This window comes from Phaenicophaeus curvirostris, chromosome Z, assembly GCF_032191515.1.
Source record: "Phaenicophaeus curvirostris isolate KB17595 chromosome Z, BPBGC_Pcur_1.0, whole genome shotgun sequence".
Taxonomy (NCBI): domain Eukaryota; kingdom Metazoa; phylum Chordata; class Aves; order Cuculiformes; family Cuculidae; genus Phaenicophaeus; species Phaenicophaeus curvirostris.
Genome location: NC_091431.1, coordinates 60,566,664 through 60,587,303, shown reverse-complemented (window position 1 = coordinate 60,587,303; position 20,640 = coordinate 60,566,664). Strand labels below are relative to the sequence as shown.

Genomic DNA, 20,640 nt, shown 5'->3' with positions numbered 1-20,640 from the left:
TGCTCACAGCCCAGAAAGCCAACTGTATCCTGGGCTACATCAGAAGAAATGTGGCCAGCACGGCAGTCAAGGTGATTCTCCCCCTCTACTTTGCTGTCATGAGACCCCACCTTGAGTACTGTGTCCACTTCCAAAATCCCCAACTTAAGAAGGATGTGGAAGTGTTGTAACAGGTCCAGAGGAAGACCATGAACATGATCAGAGGAACGGAGCACCTCTGCTATGCAGACATGTTGATCAATCACCCACACATGAAGTTTAACAAGGGCAAGTGCCAGGTTTTGCACCTAGGACATGGCAACGCTGGACGTCCATATGGACTGGGGAGCAAGAGTCTGGAGAACAGACCTGCAGAAAGGGATTTGGGGGTTCTGGCTGACAGCAAGTTGAACATGAGCTAACAGTGTCCTGGGGTGCACCAAGCATGGCATTGCTAGCCATTCAAGGGAGGCGACTCTCCTACTCTACTCCCACCTAGAGTACTGTGTGCAGTTTTAGGCGCCACATGATAAAAAGCCTATCAAGCTACTGAAAAGTGTCCAGAGGAGGGCCACAGAGTTGGTGAAGATGCATGAGGAGTGGCTGAAGTCACTTGGTCTGTTCAGCCTGGAGAAGACTGAGGGGATACTTCATCACCATCTATAGCTTTCTCACAAAGGGAGGAGGAGCAGATGCTGCTCTCTGGTGACCAATGACAGGACCCAAGGGAATGGCAGGATGATGTGCCAGGGAGGTTTAGGGTGTATATTAGAAAAAGTTTCTTCACCCAGAGGATGGCAGAGTACTGGAACAACTCCCCAGAGAAGCCGTCATGGTGCCAAGCTTGACAATACTCAAGAAGAATTTGGACAACACCCTCAGACACATGGTGTGAATTCTGGGATTGTCCTTGCAAGTCCCTTCTAACTCATGACATTCTATGATTCTGTTTGATCAGTAGAGATTCGATGCACTACTGAGTGACAGACACTTGAAATAAGTATTTATTCAGTAGAATAGACAGCATTTAGGAAGCTTTTTATTCAATATTGTACTACTTGGTACAAGCTTCTGAATAAAGGCACGTTTTCACAGTTAAAACCATGTGTCCCTAGCCTTGCCACTTGAGCAGTTAACTAATGCGCTTGTTCACACAATCCTCTATAAAATGGAACAATTCAAACATTTATACATTTAGAAGTCGCACTGTCAGGTCAGCTTTGATGCATTTATGCAGCTGTGCTTTATTTCACCTGTCTTTTTGCTTATCCACAATATATAACTGTGATGTCAGAATGGCAGCTGACAAACTCTGCTGGCCTGTAGTGTTATTATAATGGCCACTTGGCATGCTGCCCTCAGCCCTCATTTCTCTTGCACCTCAAAGCCTCCTCAGACATCACAACAGCTCCTGTGAAGTTACAGAACACTTTTTCACAGTCCATACAGCTTCACTTCCTAAAAGCTGCAAGCAGAGATTCAATATCCTGAATGACTTTAGAAGTTTTTTCCAAAGCCTCCAAGACGCGCACTTCGCCACTTTCTTCCAGCTCATTCCCATTTTCTGTTTTTCTGACAGTAATACCAGATGGATTGTTTTTTGAAGCAGCTGTCCTTTCCAGAACATTGCTACTATCCAATAAAACTAGTGTTATTTTGTTAAGAAGAAATATCAAATTTTTCTTCCTAAAGAGAAAAATAATACTCCATATTTGTATTCATTGTTCTGCATTGGGGGCCTACAAGAAAGCTGGGGAGGGACTGTTTACAAACACTTGTAGTGATAGGACTAGGGGAAATGGGTATAAATTGGAGAAGGGCAGACTTAGACTAGACATAAGGAAGAATTTCTTAATGATGAGGGTGGGAGGCACTGGCACAGGTTGCCCAGGGAAGCTGTGGCTGCCCCATCCCTGGAGGTGTTCAAGGCCAGGTTGGATGGGGCCTTGGGCAGCCTGATCCAGTGGGATGTCCCTGCCCATGGCAGGGGTGTTGGAACTGGATGATCTTTAAGATTCCTTCCAACTCAAACTATTCTATGATTGTATAATTTCATAGCATGATAACTACATAAAGATAAAAATCATAAAAATATTATACTACTTAAAATGTCAACAATGTTTATAGAAAATGTATTTATCGAAGACTTCAATTTATCCAAAAGTTACTTTAAAAAGGAAACTAAATGATGTCACGGAATCATAGAATGGTTTGGGTTGGGAGGGATGTTGAAGATCATGCAGTTCTAATGCCCTTGCCATGGGCAGAGCTGCCTTCCACTGGATCAGGCTGCTCAACGCCGCATCCAGCCTGGGCTTGAGCACCTCCAGGAATGGGGGTACCACTGCAGTTCAACACCATGCACTTTTCATACTAACAGAATTGAACAATGGCTTGAAGACAATTACAGAGCAGCTTTAAGCACATGCAGTGTAGCACACTTTTTTGAGCTGGCTGAATGTAATGGAAGAATATTGAGGTAGCTGGTAAATAGGCACTGAGCTGCAACAATGAGCCCAAAGGCAACTGCATCATCCCTATTTCAAGAACAGATCAGCAGATGAGTGTTTGCAAAACTAATGCAATATCCATCACAGGGCTTCCCTTTTTGGTGATTTTTTATTTTAGTTGTATAGTCTGCCACTGTTTTTGTTTCTGGTGCTGTGATGCAGAAGTTGGAAAAGATAAGTGATAAAATAAAAATTGAGAATTAAGAAAACAAAAAAATGTCTTAAACAGGTGATTTAAAGAAGTGGGTAAGGCATTAAACGAAGGTGAGAACAGAGCCTCCAGTGATCCAAAATGCAGATTTGATTATGCAGATGAACATCAGAACATAAATTCTCCAAACCTTTACAGCTTTCAAAAGGATACAGTTAAACCTCTGTATTTTTTCAAGTTCAGCATCTGCAGACCTGTCCAAGAAAATAAAGATTAAATGGTTTAGTATCATAGGAAGTTCTCAAATGCATTTTCTATTTCAGATTTTAATTTTTAACAGAATCCAGTAATACTCAAAATTAGGTGAGCAAAATGCAAATTAGAAAAAGTAACTTTATTTTTGTCTTACATACCACTCACTAGCCAGTGGCTGCCATTTGTGTTTCCAAGGAAAGTCAGGACTCTGCTCTAAGAATAATTTCTTTGTTGTACGGATGTATAAATATAAATATCACTTTCATTTCATCAGCCACTGAATCAGCTATAACTTGAATAACAAGTGCAAGTGTAATTGATTTCAATGAACCCATTTTTAGTACCATCACATGCAAATGTGATGTCAGTAGATGTATGGTCAGTAGCATTTATTAAAAAGGACAAATGTATTACCAAGAGGTGGAAGCATTATTTAGCATTTTAAAGTAGTATTTTGAACTGCTTGGTGTTCTGTTAAAAGATGCTTTTCTTAGCCTAGCTTCTCTTTTTCACCTTGCAAGATACTATCTCTGTAACAATCCTCCCTTGGCATAGTCACCATAATCCCGATTTTTAAATAAGGCAGGCAGAGGAGCAATAAAAAAGCTTCACCTAGAACTCAACTTACCTAACATTTTAAACACTGAAAGAAAAATATGAAACCACTTAAAATAAATGGCCTTACATTTTTCATTTTTGACGCTTGGGAAATATGGTCTATAAAATTCACAGTTCATACTATTTTTTTTCTATTTTCAGCATTATTTGTAGTAAATTATTTAGGACAAACAAGAATACCAATTTTCTTCTGTAACAGAGTGTGCAGTATACTCAGAAATGTCCTTCCCCTCATTCAAACTTCTGCACCATTCTATTGCTGTTTTGATGTACCTATGTGAACATGAAAATTCAAAAAAAAAGTAGTTATTTATATGTGAAATACTCTCTATTAATTCAAACAAAAAACTAAAGGCTTTAGGCAATACACGTGAATTTGGAAGAAAAAGTGATGATTCGAAATCCAGCTTTTTCTCAAGGTTTCCTTGCCACTTTTTGATTCACATTCTTTGTCTACAATCTCCTTCATATTTAAATCTATGCAGCTATGGAGAATTACAACAAAGCTGTATGATTTGTAATTAATAGTACAAATGTTAATTTTTGTTTGTGAATATCTTCTTGCTAAAGCACAGCACAGCACAGCACAGTAAGTTTCTCATGATTCCCATAATGAGGCTGTAATTAGAGCAAGCAGATTAGAGAAATTGACCTCTGCCTGCAGATTGCTATCCGTAATAAAGCCAAACTGGATAAGGTGCTATCCAGTTCTATGTACCTGCTCTATATAGGTCAAAGATTTGTTTTTCTTATCCACTGATGTAAGTGCCAAGTTGCAGCTCTAGTTGTTTTGGGTTTGTTTTTTTTTAAAGACATTACTGTAACAATTACAATAGAATGAGAGCATACAGTGGTCCTCTGTCATGCAGATCCTGAATCTTTGCCAGATGCAAGATGGAGCTTTTATCATATATTTGGTTCCCCCTCCCCAGAATATTTTCAGTAAAAAAAAACATTCTTCATAAAAAAAAGGATTTGTACAGAATTCTTTTATATTTAAATTGTTTAAATTACTTATACCTTTCATAGATTCCAGGATGACTTATTTGTATTAGCTGCTGTATCCCATCAGGACTAGTTAACTTACACCAGCTGATATCTTCATTAATCTTAGAAGAAAAAAAATAACAAGTATTAATTTTCTCCTTCAGTCTGAAGGAAAAAAAAAGCAAGTGTAATACACCAATTAAGCATCTATGAACACTCCACTTTAACAGTTGAAAGTTTGTGTTTTGCTAAGGATAGAATTTGGCATAGTCTGCTAAGACAAATGCAGAAGGAAAAAAAAAACATCTGGAATGGCCCAAACACCCGTTTTGAGCTATTCAAGAATAATTTATTTCTAAAGTGTGCACAAATGTTCCCAAACCTGCAGAATTTTCAGTTCTTCCTCTTTTTATCGTGAGTGAGTAAACAGATTTGAGCTAGCTCATATCACAAAGTTTATACTGTACGGTTTGACACACTATCATATTTATATTGTTTATAATAGAGATACCCTCAGACAGTTTTAACAACTTTTTTGTCTTGTCACCTTAGGGTAAGAAGCAAAGACACAGAAGCCAAAAGTTTTAGCAGCCAACCCCAAATCCCACATTCACATAATTTCCTCTGTATTGCCATTTTGCAAAAATCAACATTATCTCTTTAATTCTCTATTTAGTAGATTTAACAATGTATGCGGGTTATCCTATACACAAGGTAACATTTCTGAGTAACTTTTCACTATCTGTTTGCTCAGTTGTAGATAACTTGAAACGAAACCCACATACTCTCTGCCTTGATCAATGTGAGTGACTTCCGAAAAGAAGAAAGTTACATTCGCCTCTTTAGGCACCAGTAATACACTGCAATACTTTTCTTCCTCATTTCTGGTTGAAATACTAACAGTACATTTATGGTGGCATCTTCCACTAGTTCCTATTTTCACTTAGACTACTAAGCTCAAAAGTGAGCAATGGCAGCAGACTGCTGTGAATTACAAATCTCTGGAAAGACTTCCATTTGCATTTTATAGGTGTTTTGTTTCCTCATTAGCTTTCTGGTAAAACTTTTTGTGAAGAGTTTTAAGAATAGTCATTCTTCTAATTCATGAGTTACCTGGATCTTATTACAGGAAGAGTCAAATTCCCAGACCATACTCAAGGTTATTCCATCCCAAAAAGCAGCATGGACTTTATGATCCGAGTACACAAAGAGTTTTCCTGTGCTGGGAAAAAGCTTTTTGTACAGCAAAACTGGTAACATTTCTCGTCCATCTGTCTCAGGTACCTAGCACCAAACCAATACATTTAAAAGTTTAGGAAAGGTTACTAACATCATTACAGCCATTTGTATCTGTCCAAAATTTTCAATTCACTTGTTTTTCTAGACCATAGCCAGCTCTCTTTATCATGCAATTTCATTCTGCTTCACAAATATACCTTTAAACTGCATACGTGTGGTTCCCAAATCTAGACCTTCTGATATTTGAGGACACATTCACAATTCTTCCCTTTAGATTACTTTCTATTCCCTACAGCCTGTATAATCATCCTTACAATGCTGAAAGATTTGTAAAACTTCAACTACATACCATTTTCCAGCAACAGAGATAATAGTCATCGCATAACAATAGTTTAGTCTTGTAGCAGTACTGAAGTATCCTGAAGAGAAAAACCAAAATATTATACACTTCATACTTACTAAGTCTTCTAAACAGTTGCAACATTTGTTCTGTAAGTTTATAGTCATCCTCAGTGCTAATATAAATTCCTTTAATTTTTATACTTTATGCTATAATAATTACGATGAGCAATTACTGTCCTTTCAAAGTCAGAGGAATTAATGTAACAAAGATAAAGCAGAGTAAAGTTACTTGATTGCCTGAGTAATAATGGAGGATATAGAGTATGGATTTCCTGGTACATTAGGAGGTAGGCTCTTTACTGAATACATCTTTTCTTCTCTCTGCAGTAAATATCAAAAAGGAGGTAAGTTAGTACCAGGAGCTTGCAAAACATTACATTTCTGACCTCCCCAGAAAGCAACTATAATCACATTTAAATTCACCTCAGAACACAGATAAATATCAGAGAGTAAAAAAAATGGCAGATGTATCCTTCTGTGAGGAGAACATTCAGCTTCCATGGGCTCAGTACAGACCAATAAGTTCTCCTATCAGCAAGGAAATTGCAGTTCATTACTGAGTAACTGTGTTTGACTATGTTTTAAAGGCTAGGTTTGAAAGGTACAAAGCTGACCCTTAATTCTGCTTTAGAAGTTAAAAATACAGACATAAAGGGGCGAAACCTTTTCTCCAGCACGGAACAGCTGGTCTGTTACAAAGCCAGAACAGAATCTGCATCTTCTAGGTTCTGTCTCCATATAGTAAAAAAGAAAACATTTCCAAGTACCTAAAGATTAAACTCTAGTCCACATATTAAATACTAACCTTCTCTTCTAAATGAGTAAGAAATTATTATTGTAGAATCTAACTACAGTACATACTTAAGATTGTAAAATAAACATTACAATTAGTAAGATTTTTCTTATTATGTCTATCACATACAAAAATATGTTCAGACACAGAAGGAATTATCTGATTTTTTCTATGATTGATTGCTTGATTCAGTCATTATAGTAATTACCAACGTCAGGACTTCACTACAGACTGCAGAGCCAAATGTGTTATAACTAAGAACATATGCTAACTTGAAGGAATTTGGACCATCTTTTAAAACAGTTTTATACCTTCCTTGTTCCTTTTTGGATTGCATAATGTACGAAATAGTTTCCCAATAATGCTCCCTCTGACTTGAAGAATGAGTCATCACCAGGATAAATTTCCACGATGTTTCTCCTACCATGGATAAATCTACAAAAAATAAGATCTTTAACAAGCATTTAAAACGCTGTGCCCCTACACAAGCAAAACAGGTCAGTATGCTTGAAGAAAGCACTAAGCAGAAACACATTTTTAATACAACTCTCACATGAAAAAAATTCTACTGTTTCCCAAACAGCACAGCATACCAATTATTTCTTTTAACACAGAATATTAGCATTATCAGGCTCTTTGTTTGCCTGTGTGCATGACAAGTGGGAGCTAAAGAAGCTAAGGAAAGATTTTTTTCAGTAAACTTCTCACAAGCACTATTCATTCCATTGACCCCAAAATACGATTCTAAAGAGAAAAATCCCGTTTTCCTAGTGAAAGTCTTGATTTCCACTCAGACGTGTGTTTTTCACTAAGATCAATGGTCTTTTCCTTGGGATCATATGGTATTTTGGAACCTCAAACCCGTTTAATGACCCAATTCTACAACTCTGTGGTCACATGCCTGGACTCTGGTAATGAGAAGTCAGACTAAGTAATGGCTATGCTCTGTACTTCCAAAGAAGTGAGGTATAGTACTGAAGAGCTGCTAAACATTTTGTTCAGATGACACGAAAATTTGAGAATCACACTGAGAAAAATTAAGAACACTGGACAGAAAGATTAAAACTTTAAAGCTTTAAGGAACAATTATGCTTTTATCAACAACATTTTGATGCTTGTAGTAACTGTAGCGTTCCAAAGTTTGCATAACAGATCTGAAGATATGAAAGGGTAATTTTGAAAAGTCTTTTTTTTATTTTTTTTAACCATATGGACATGGTGATTTGCCAAGAAAATCCAGTTTAGTTCCTTGCAACATGCAAATTATGTAGGTCACCAAAACAAACAAAGGGTGAAATCCTCAGCATCAAAAGGAGCAATGTAATTTGCAAAGAAACCATAATTGCCAGTGAAGGCTGTGGGAGCTCCAGCTGTCCAGTAAACCTTTAAGAAATCAGATAATGAGATCACTCCTCTGAAAGCCTTAAAGATGATTTCAGATTGTTTGTTTCAGACATACCCACTCTGAGACCTGAAAACATACTGTATTAGAAAATTTGAAGACCAAATAAGAAACAGCAGAAAGGAACACACTCTTACACAAAGCTTGTGTACAATTTGTCAAAGAGGGAGAAAGGGATGAAGTAAAACCTTTCATCTTAAAGCTTAATTACCACAGAAATGAAGTTTCCAAAGATGAAAAGTATCATCTCCTACATACCTATATAAAACACACTGGCACCATACAATTTGAATTAGCTGAGGGCATGAGTAGTTTTCGGTATCTCGATTCTGAAAGAAGTCACAGAAAGTCCACCTGTATAAAATACAATAAAGGCTTCAGTCAGTCCAGATGATGAGAGGGGGAAGCGGGGGGAGTGTTTTGTGTTGGTAATCATTTCTGTAAGCAGAACAGACACACACACACCTACTCAAAGGAAAAGAGGCCATATATTTCCAGAGTCCTCAGTTATCCATGCTCATTACCAAATTAATTTTCTCAAGCCTGTAAAGTTGGTTGGGTTTTTTTTATTATTTTCAGTGGTGCTAACAGAGAATGTAAGCCACTGGCTACTTTGTAGTATGTCCTTCTTAATAATTAAAAAAGCCCAATCCAACTAAAAAACTGCCTTCTTCCTTCAGTATTCTCTTTTTCATTTATATATTTATATGGCATGTCAGAAAATAAATTTGCTTTTTTTGCTGGACTAATTTATATATATTCATTACAGCAGGATACAGCATGTTGGTTTCACAGATTTAATTTTCAAGAATTTCCTAAAAAAAAGATAATACAGTAGTTTGGGTTTTTTTTATAGCTAGAGTTCAGTTATTTTGCTAGAGGCTGAAGTTCCAAGTTTCAGAATTGTAAAACACAGGTTAACCTCTATGAGGTAAACAAATTACCTGTGTAAATGTGGGGCTCTGCAGCTGAGTGGCAAAGCTGTAGGTAAACGAGAAACTGTTTCATATTTTTCAAGGTCAAGTAAAACATCAGCTCCTATAGACGTATCGTTGTCTTTCTCACACGTCTTCATTACATCCTCAGCAGTATGTAAGTTATAGCATATTTGTGCCAACAACAAAGGGTATTTCCATTCTTCGGGGTAGGAGGAAACAGACCAACGCTGTGTAACCCATGTGTATTCATAAGAACAATTTGTGTAGAATGCAGGGACTCCATCTCTGTCTTTTTGTTCCTTTGGTTTGTTTGGTTCTCTGTACTGACCTTCAGCATAACCATGTTCATTTGTCTTATTTTCTATTCTCATTTGCTTCGATGACACTTCTTCAATTGAATTTTCATTTGATTTTCCATTCTGATCCGCAGTTCTATAGTTGCTGTTATTTTGAGAGGAGCGTAAGGATGTTGCAGATGACTGGCTGACTTTGCATAAGAACTCCACTGTAAATTCTTGCTGTAATTCTGACAGGTAAAGGTGAGCATAACCATCTACTGATGAGATCTTCACATTGCCATTCTCTATACATCTTGTTAGATCAGCTGTAGCAGGGTCAGGCCATTTAACTTCTACGATATCACTGAAAATAATCTAACACAAGAAAATTATTGGAATGTGCCACATGATAAAAATGACCCACTTCTGAGTAATTACAATGGATGATTCACATTTAAATTAATTCAGTCCTACTGCAACATGATGTATGGCCAGAAACTTTACTCTGTATTTATCTGCATACTGAACTCAAGAGGAAGCCTTCATCTCTACTTCCTCCTGTTCTAACAGAGTTGTCTCTAGCAATGACGTTTCAATTTAATATGTATTCATAAACTGGTAAGGTACATAGACAACTGACCAGGCACATCCCATCACAGTCGATACTTCTGCTTCCAACTGCTTCTTAAGAAGACTGAAGAGAATGCCTAAATGAACTTGATCGTATCAGTTATCAGTAGACTCCATGAAAAGCCCACATTAAAATGGTATACATTAAAACTGCACATGCTCTGAAATCTTATCTTTATTTTTAGAAATAAATTAAGCCTGTAAAGTGGCATGCAGCATTTATTTATGTGTTCTTACTAGAATGGAAATTTATTGAAAAGATTATGCAGGTGGGTAGCCAATCTTACTTAATCCTTCAGCACCACAGATTAAGTCACACAGCTATTGCTAGGTGGGGATAAAACATATTTCTGAAGATGAATTTAGAATATAATAAAGATATTAGACATTTGAAAAAGTCTCAAAATAATAGCCTCATCTTACTGCCATGATATTCAAGTACAAATAGCTGTTTCCATTAGCACTTTTGTTCAAAACAAACAACAAACATCTTCACAGCATATGTTCTTGTCCAACCCCCCCCTGAATTACACACAGACATCTTCCACCATACCAGGCTGCTCATTCAACCTGGCACTGAACACTTCCAGGGAGGGGGCATCCACAGCTTCCCTGGGCAACCTGTCCCTGTGCCTCATCACTCTCATTGTGAGGAATTTCCTCCCCACGTCTGGCCTAAATCTTCCCCTCTCCAATTAACGCCATTGCCCCTAGTACTGTCGCTACAAGCCCTTGTAAAAAGTCCCTCTCCAGCTTTCTTTTAGCCCCTTCAGGTACTGGAAGGTTGCTATAAGGTCTCCTCGGAGCCTTCTCTTCTCCAGGCTGAACAACCCAACTCTCTCAGCCTGTCCTTATATGGGAGGTGCTCCATCCCTCCAGTCATCCTTGTAGCCCTCCTCTGGACCTGTTCCAACAGCTCCATATCTCCTTATGTTGAGGATTCCAGAACTGGACACAATACTCCAGATGAGGTCTCACAAGAGCAGAATAAAGGGGCAGAATCACCTCCCTCAACCTGCTGGCCACGCTTCTTTTGATGCAGCCCAGCATATGGTTGGCTTTCTGGGCTACGAGCGCAAATTGCTGGCTCATCTGTAGCTTCTCATCAACCAGCACCCTCAAGTCCTTTTCCGCAGGGCTGCTCTCAATCACATCATCCCCCACCCTGTATTGAAAACATGGATTGCCCCAATCCAGGTGTAGGACCCTGTACTCGGCCTTGTTGAACCTCATGAGACTCACATACAGCTTTCTCTCATGTGGCTGCCCTTTAATTGGGTATGTTTCAGCTCTGATCACAATTCAACCTAGCATTTGAAAACCTTTAAGTCCAATAAAAATGAAATATGGCAGCACTAGGTTATTAGGATCGCAGGAAAGTCTGCTGAAGGTATTTTAGCTATAAAAGATGAAAATTTGCCATAAAGAATTGGAAAAGGACCCTAAAAAAAGAAATGAAGTGCCCAGACAAATGAAAGCTGCAGATAAAAATTCAACGTAGATAAATGTAATATGATATAAATGGGAAAAGCAATTCTAGCCTTACATATAGAAGGATGAGCTCTGAACGGAGTACCACCTGCCAGGAATAAGATCTTGGTGCTAAGACTGACAGTACCTTTAAAGCATACTCTGTGTCCAGCCCAAGTTTAAGTACCTTATCAAATGTTCGAAAATTCTAGGGAAGGAACAAGAACAAAGAGGATATACAGCCATACTACTGAATGTATTCATGCATTTTGAATGCTACTTGTGGTTCTGAACAGACCACACCACCCCTCGTCAAGCTCAGCTGAGCTGTGGATAATTCATATGGCCAAAGCCTCTGCAAACCAAGCAAACTGCAGTGCTGGTTGTCTGGAATTTAGGCACAATTAAGGTACTACAGTGTAACTGCAGATGCGTCTTCATACCTAGCAGCCCAGTAAAAGTGTTGTCCCGGGCTGGCCCATTACCAGTCTGTTATGAAGCATGCCCAGGGGTCTACAGCTTGATAACTGCCACCTCCTTATAATGGGCCGCTCAAGTGTGGGACATAACAAATGCCTTGAAAACACGGACAGTGGCTGAAAACACAGACAGTGGCTGAAAACAGAGGCTGTGGAACAGTAAACTGGTAGTAAAATACTGAAGAAGTACCATCTGGAGAGCTACAAAGGATAAAGTGGGGTACGTATGGGCGGGGATCATGACACCAGGATAACAAAAAGAAAAGGCAAGCAACACAGTTAAGGCATTTGCTGTGGAATGGGAAAGTTATCCCTCAACACTGCTAGCAATTAGTCACAGTGGAAGCAGTTAGGTTAGAATCTGTGTAGAAACCTAGCCATCTCCCAGGACACGATCCTGGCCTGGAAGAGAATGGACTGTCACCCACTAGTGCTGACTTAAAAGACAGCATCAGCTCTGTGCCACTGTAAGTTGCAGTGGATGGACAGTGTGACTGCTGTGACCTAACTCCTGATAAATGTGTAGTGACACTGATGGACAGCAGCCAAACGGTAGTATGATGTTCATTACTGATGAGGTGTCGGTCTAAAAGTTTTAAAACTTACAACTTGCATGATTTATCAGTCCTCTTAGGACTTCCACCACAGTGCCTACATGCTGGCATGCATTCATTGGGAACATCAGAAGGATGCTGATGAGGAGTAATGCTCTAGAAACAGTAAATGGGATCTCTGCATGGACCTTCAGCTTGACCTGGAGTGACACTCCACCCGAGTCCTCTTGAAGGCCCCTCTAACAGATTCACACAGGTACTTCAGTGTGGAAATAATGGAATTCTGAACCTGACAGCCTCTTGGAAAATAATGTCCTGTTTCACCAAGCCTTCCCTGAAAGGTCTGGAGTGCAGAAAAGTGACAATACATAAACTAGCACATTCTATCATAGCTACAAAATCCTAGGTTTTAGGCTTACGAAGTGCAAACAAACTCTGTTTTTTTGCCACAAAGGACATGCATAAATAGAGGACTAAGTAACACCTAAAACTGTAATTTACTATGGCACTATGCTAATCAAATGGATTGAAGCATCCATCAGAAAGTGCCTTGTGGACCTTCCAGGCCTGCACTCACACACACCCACGTACAGCTGTGCAAGTCCATTTTGTCAGGGAGTAAGAAACTTTATTTTACAAAAGCACCTCATGTATTAGCTCTCACCTTTTTTCTTTCTGGAGGGATAACGTGCGAAGGTAAGTACGGGCGAGATGAAAATGTGTTCCGGAAATCCAGAGCTTGCAGCAGCTCTTCCTAGTGAAGTGCAAAGAAAAGTAAACCAAAATATCACAATGTCATTACACCATGAGCTTTTCTGTTCAGTGATAATATTGTAAGCTGATGTCATCGATACTGAAAACACCCTCAAATAAACTCTCCAAGACTCGTTTTGGAGTTTTAGAAAGCAAGCAGCCTTCATCAGGCCTGGACAACATGAGGGACTGATCTCCCATCAGTCACAGAATCACAGAATAACCAGGTTGGAAGAGACCCACCGGATCATCGAGTCCAACCGTTCCCATCAAACACTAAACCATATCCCTCAGCACCTCATCCACCCGTGCCTTAAACACCTCCAGGGAAGGTGACTCAACCACCTCCCTGGGCAGCCTGTTCCAGTGCCCAATGACCCCTTCCATGAAATTTTTTTTCCTAACGTCTAGCCTAAACCTCCCCTGGCGGAGCTTGAGGCCATTCCCTCTTGTCCTGTCCCCTGACACTTGGAAGAAGAGGCCAGCACCCTCCTCTCTACAACCTCCTTTCAGGTAGTTGTAGAGAGCAATGAGGTCTCCCCTCAGCCTACTCTTCTCCAGGCTAAACACCCCCAGCTCTCTCAGCCGCTCCTCATAAGGCCTGTTCTCCAGCCCCTTCACCAGCCTTGTTGCTCCTCTCTGGACTCGCTCCAGAGCCTCAACATCCTTCTTGTGGTGAGGGGCCCAGAACTGAACACAGTATTCGAGGAGCGGTCTCAGTCATGTGCAACAAGACAAGAGCAGGTTACAGAATATGTTTCCCACTTACAGGCATATGTATATATTTTCCCAGAAATCTTATGCATATTCTATTACCTCCCAAGGTCTAATGTTAATGTTATGAAATTTAGCAACAGTCAAAACTCTTGCTAATTTGGAGCTGCCTTCGGCTCTCTGCTCGATCTTGCCTTTTTATGCATATTCTATTACTTTCCAAGGACTAATTTTAATGTTATAATGAACTTCGCAACAGTCAAATCTCTTGCTAATTTGGAGCTTTGGAGCCAGCTGTCTGACCTTGCATCTGAGGAAGAGAAACACTGCAAACAGAGGTGATTACAGAACAGACATCTGTTCAGCACAGATCATACTTAACACAAGACGTTATAATTTCAAAAAGAACTAGGAGTATAACAGTGTCTGGAAAAACATAATTTGAAAAAAACACCCTATTAAAAAAACATGCTATCAGAGGGATATTCTGTCTAACTTTCAATACAGTTACTTGGATGAACTCTAGCTTAAAGGAAAATATTCTACTTCTTGTAATAGTAACTACCTTTTATATCATCTTCATCTTCTTTGGAGCTATGAAATTGCCTCCACTTAGTGGCAGAAGAGGCATTCTATGCCTGCAGGAGGACATAGGGCTCTCCTGGGGCTAGGGTGTGGTGAGGGGTACTTGCCATCACAGCTGCCCGCAGAGTCATTTAGAATCATTAAGTTGGAACAGACCTTAGAGACAAACAACTCCACTCATACCTGTCCAATACTACGTCATGTCCCCAGGCACCTCATCTACCCACCTTTTGAACATCAGGGATGGTGACTAAACCACCTCCTTGGGCAGCCTCTGCCAGTGCTTGATAACCTTTTCCATGAAGGAATTTTTCCTTATGTTCAATCTAAACTGCCCCTGGAGCAGCTCAAGGCCATTTCCCTGTCACCTGGGAGAAGAGGCCATCACCCTCCTCTCTACAACCTCCTTTCAGGGTTGCAGAGAGCAATAAGGTCTCCCCTCAGCCTCCTCTTCTCCAGGCTAAACAACCACAGTTCCCTCAGCCGCTCCTCGTAAGACTTGTTCTCCAGCCCCTTCACCTTCTCTGGACTCGCTCCAGAGCCTCAACATCCTTCTTGTGGTGAGGGGCCCAGAACTGAACACAGGATTCGATGTGTGGTCTCACCAGTGCCGAGTACAGAGGGAGAATAACCTCCCTGGACCTGCTGGTCACGCCATTTCTGATACACGCCAAGATGCCATTGGCCTTCTTGGCCACCTGGGCACACTGCTGGCTCGTGTTCAGTCGGTGTCAAACAACACCCCCAAGTCCCTCTCCTCCAGGCAGCTTTCCAGCCACTTTTCCCCTAGCCTGTAGCTGCACAGGGTTGTTGTGCCCCCGGCCCCGCCGCCCCCCCCAGCCGGACCCCCCCTCACACACCCGGTGCGCGCGGGGCGCGAAGGGCACGCGGCGGGCGGGGCGGGGGGCGCGCGGCAGGTACTCGGCGCCGCAGGGACAAAGCCGCAGCGGGGCGACCCCGGCCCCGAGCAGCTCCACAGAGCCGTCCCCCAGCAGCGCCGCCATCACCCGGCAGCGCCGCCATCACCCGGCACCGCCGCCATCACCCGGCACCGCCCCTTCCGCCCGCTCCGGCGCGCCTGCCGGGAACGGGAGGGATTTTTGGTATTTCATAGAGTTACAGAATGGGTTGGGTTGGAAGGAACGTTAACGGTCACCCAGTTCCAGCCCCCCTGCCATGGGCAGGGACACCTCCCACTAGATCAGGCTGCCCCGAGGCCCCATCCAGCCTGGCCTTGAACACCCCCAAGGATGCGGCAGCCACAGCCTCCCAGGGGAACCTATGCCAGTGGCTCATCACTCTCATAGTGAAGAAATTCTTCCTTATGTCTAGCCTGAATCTACTCCTCTCCAATTTATACCCATTGCTTCTATTCCTATCGCTATAAGCCTTTGCAAACAGTCCCTCCCCTGCTTTCTTGCAGCCCCTTCAGGTACTGGAAGGTTGCTATAAGGTCTCTAAGCCTTCTCCAGGCTGAACAACCCCACCTCTCTCAGCCTGTGTTTTTCTGCTCCAGGAAGGAAAATTAGCAGTACAAAGGCTTATATCACAGGGGAAAAAACACTGTTTGCCTGCAGCTGTGCTCCTTTAAGATATACCTCTCTCAGCAGGTGCCTGGCAGAAAGCACGGGTCCCTCAAAAGCAGCTGCTGCAGCCCTAGCATGCTTTCCCGCCTCCCAGAATCAAAGAATGGTTTAGGTTGGAAAAGAGCTCTAAGGTCATTGGCTCTGACCGTTAACCTAACACTGACAAGTTCACCACTAAACCATAGAATCATAAAATCATGGAATGGTTTGGGTTAGAAGGGACCTTAAAGACCATCCAGTTTCAACTCCCTTGCCATGACTTGTGACACCTTCCACTGGATCAGGGTGCTCAAAGCCTCATCCAGCCTCACCTTGCACACCTCCAGGAATGTGGCATCCATGACTTCTCTGGACAACCTGTTGCAGTGCCTCAGCCCCTCATAGTAAAGAATTTCTTCCTAATATCTAATCTAGATCTCCTCTATTACAGCGTAAACCCATTCCTGTTTGTCCTGTCCAGCCTTGTCCTGTCTCTGCACTCCCTCGTAAAAAGCCCCATCCCCAGCTTTCCTGTAGGCCCTTTTCAAGCACTGAAAGGCTGCTGTAAGGTCTCTCTGTAGGCTAAACAAGTCCAGTTCTCTCAGCTGATCCTCACAGGGGAGGTGTTCCAGCACTCTCATATCTTCGTGGCCTCCCCTGGACTTGCTCTAACAGATCCGTGTCCAGAACTAAAAGCAGTCTCCAGGTGAGGTCTCACGAGATCTCAACCACGTCCTTAAGCACCACATCTACCTACCTGTTAAATACCTCTAGGGACAGTGACTCAACCACTTTCCTGACCAGCCTGTTCCAGTGCTTGACAACCATTTCAGTGATGTAATATTTCCTAGTATACAGCCTAAATCTCCGCTGGCACAACCTGTGGCCATTTCTTGCCCTATTACTTGCTGGGAGAAGCATGCCTGCGGCTGCATGAGAAAGTGTTTGTTCCCTGTCTCCTCACATCAGCACCTCTGGAAAACGAGGAGGAGGCTGAGGGGACAGAACCATGAAAGCAGTTTGCTGATCTGCAACATACCCCAAAGAGAGATTACAGATAAATAATGCTGCTTTGCATTCATGGGGCAGGGAAATCTAACAGGATATACTTCTAGTTATCTAAAATATATCTCTATCTCTATACTTCGAACTATCTAATCTAACAGGTTATACTTCTACTTAGAACTGCATCACACAGGCCTTAGCTGAATAGATTAATTTCCTAAAGGCCAATTTAAAAATTATGCCTGGTTGCCTTTTGGAAAGATACACACACAGGCCCACACCAACACACTCCTTACAGTTTAATCAAGCTGGTTTAAGTGGATATGCAGTTTAAAGTGAAGTGACAATTTATTCTCAATTCCTCCTTAAAGCACTAAGCAACTGTAATTAAAGATCCTTTGCTATACAGGCTGTGCTAGGTCATGTAGTCTCATCAATCTGTAACAACTATTCCCTACCTAATGAAGTACTGTTTTTTCAGATCAGTATATAACCACGGAAGAAGTGCTTTCAGTACAAATTTCCATTCTCTACAACTGCTTTCTCAGCAAAGCAGAGAGCAGATCAACATCTAGTCAAGTGGCTGCAGATTCAGCAAATAAATCTGGTTCTATTTGCAATGCCTTTCTTAATTAATATTTTTCTGCATAGTACTTGCCTGAAGCAAGTTTCAAACTATATATTTAGATTATCAACCCTCCTTTTATCACTTCTCTTGTATACACATACTTGGTTTAAAAGCAAGCAAGTATAAATCTTTATAAGGCTGGACTAGGGTTTAGAAATGCAGATTTAAGTCCTGGTTTAGTTTTGAAGTATTTCCATTTTATGCATTAAAAATGCAAATAATGCTACTCGTTTGCTTTATTTCTTTTTATTATTTATATACAATGCATTGTATTTTGCTGGAAATTTCACTGCTACAGTTGGAATCCAAAGCATAGGAACTATGGAAGTAGGACACATAGGCTGAAGTAGAGGTAGCAAATCAGCAATTCACAAACAGTGCAGTGTCTTTCTTGAGAATTGGCTGGAATATGATTTTCTATTCCTCTATCAACTGCTAGGATCCACAGCCATAAAACTGGATGATTGAAACTATAATTCAGTATTTTGGGTTTGCATTGATCCAATACGTGGAATATTTCGAAGTAGAATATTTTGATTTAGGCTAAAGTACAGTTAAGTTTAATCTAAGCAGTTGTGTTCTTCAAAAATTGGGCACAATGTCCCTCTCATAGCATGTTTTCTTTAAAATGGTGTTTTCTCCAGAGACCATTCATTCTTTAAAGATTATAATGCCTTGTGTTCAGTATGATCTGTGCTGAACAGATGTCTGTTTGGAGTGTCTATATATCTTAAAAGGCAAGGTCAAGCAGAGAGCTGGAGCCATCTCCAAATTACGAAGAGTTTTGACTGGTTGGTATATTTCATAACATTGGTATATTTCATAACATTAAAATTAGACCTTGCAAAGTAATATAACTTGCATAAGATTTCTGGGAAAATTTATACATATGCCTGTAAGTATTTGGTCCCCATATCTTGTCTCCCTGCACACAATTGATGGAGATCACTCCCTCATGTTGCCCAGGCCCGGTGAAGGACCCTTGCTTTCTAAAACTCTTAAAACAAATCCTAGAGAGCACTATTTGCCAGCACTTTCAGTATCGGCATAGCAAGGTAGCAGGGAGTCTGCAGGGGTGTCTTCTGTAAGAAACAGCTACAAGCTTTGCCCATGCCTGATAGAGCCAGTGCCAGCCAACTCCCAAGATGGATCCACAGGTGGTCAAGGCTGAGCCCATCTGTGATGGTGGTAGTGCCTCTGGTATAACAGATTTAAGAATGAGGAAAACAAACTGCACAACACCACCCACTGCAGCTGAAGTGAGAAGTGAGACCATGTGAGAGAAAAAAACTCTACAGACAACAGTAAAGGAGAGGGAGAAGCTCCAGACACCAGAGCAGAGATTCCCTTGCCTCCCATGGTAAAGAACATGGGTGAGGCAGGCTGTGCTCCCACAGCCCTGGGAGGTTAATGGTGGAGGACCCCCTGCCAGAGCAGGTGGATGGGCTTGAAAGAGGCTCTGACCCCAGGGTAAGACCATGCTGGAACAGGCTTTTGGCAGGACCTGGGGAGAAGAGCCCACCCTGGAGCAGGAGAAGAGGGTGAGGAGTCCTCCTCCTGAAAAGAAAGGAGCAGCAATTACGAACTGACCGCAAACCCTATGCCATGCACCCAGTCTCCTTTCCATGCTTGCGCCTCAATGGTTGGCCATTAGACCAGAAACAAAAAATAAATATTTTAAAATGCTTGCTTACCTGCAAAATATTGTTCAGAAACTTGTAGGTGAGAAGCACATTTACAGAGTGCTCTGGAAATTTGTAAATGCTAAGATTCAGGTGAAATATCTTTAGACCTCTCTGACCTCTATCATACACAGGACTATGAGCGGTTAAAAACAGGCACACAAGCAGTAAACGTTGATTATGGCAGTGCAAAATGTGCTTACTACTTTTGCTCACATCTCATTCCACCATCACTAATTTGTATTAGACTTCCACACAAAAGACAAGTAGGAAAGATAGTTGAAGTGTTGATGGCAAAGTTTATCCTATCTTAATAGAGTAAGACAGAGTTAAAAATCTTTCCTTTACCACATTAAAGCTCTAACACATTTTTCTATGTACAGAGACCACGAACTTCTTCACTACTTTGAAAAAGTCTCACTTTTCAGTGTTTCTGCGGTGCAAGACAAATATTATTTGGTAAACCTTGATCTGAATTGCTTCATATATACAATTCCTTTTCCTGATATTTTTGCACAGGATGACTTGCATATTTCTTACTTGCATGTTAAGACACACAGTTCTCCACAAGCTGACACTGTACACACCTGGAGTCTGACAGTGACTTCACAGAAGAAAAGACACACTACTAAATGCAAAACTAAAACATGTGAAGTGGATTGCGTGCATGCACTATTAGTTTACTATAATGCATATAAATGCTTGTTCCTTCACACTTTGAGTTTTCAGTAAACAGGTTTTCCACAAGATATCTGCTTGTATAGTCAGCAGGAAGCCTGACCTATATTTAGAATAAAAGCTTTGTATGAAAAATGTGCCTATGAGAATAATCCAATCCAACTTTCAGTTTTCTAGTTTCTGGACTTTGAAATGCCAATGTAGTTCTTATGACCATGTTCCCCTTTGATAAATTTTGTTTTCCAGTGAATTTTAAAAGATAATGCTCTCTTCAAAGAAAAAAAGGAGCGTTAGGTGACAGGGAGACAGAAGCAGCCCTCCCCAATTATTTTTTATTAAAGCAAA

At 41.0% G+C, this 20,640-nt stretch overlaps 1 protein-coding gene across 1 annotated transcript; it reads right to left on the bottom strand.

Annotated features, from left to right (window-relative positions):
* Positions 1–996: 996 nt before the first annotated feature.
* On the bottom strand, positions 997–15,770 carry CZH5orf34 (chromosome Z C5orf34 homolog). Its single transcript, XM_069880105.1, has 12 exons — positions 15,598–15,770; positions 13,350–13,439; positions 9,281–9,927; positions 8,595–8,690; positions 7,246–7,369; positions 6,371–6,462; positions 6,089–6,158; positions 5,614–5,784; positions 4,534–4,622; positions 3,694–3,786; positions 2,854–2,894; positions 997–1,624 (listed from the first exon to the last, which is right to left on the bottom strand). The coding sequence occupies exons 1-12, from the start codon at positions 15,739–15,741 to the stop codon at positions 1,431–1,433; spliced, it is 1,851 nt and encodes a 616-aa protein (XP_069736206.1). The 5' UTR covers positions 15,742–15,770; the 3' UTR covers positions 997–1,430.
* Positions 15,771–20,640: the final 4,870 nt, after the last annotated feature.

What these genes read in the sequence shown, in the direction of transcription:
- CZH5orf34 (XM_069880105.1), bottom strand. Translation starts at nt 15,741, where the DNA reads ATGGCGGCGCTGCTGGGGGACGGCTCTGTGGAGCTGCTCGGGGCCGGG. An exon ending in ATCTCTGTTGCTGGAAAATG is followed by an intron (nt 5,785 to 6,088) that starts GTATGTAGTTGA and finishes GTTTGGTGCTAG; the next exon opens with GTACCTGAGACAGATGGACG. An exon ending in CTTCCTGTAATAAGATCCAG is followed by an intron (nt 4,623 to 5,613) that starts GTAACTCATGAA and finishes TTTTCTTCTAAG; the next exon opens with ATTAATGAAGATATCAGCTG.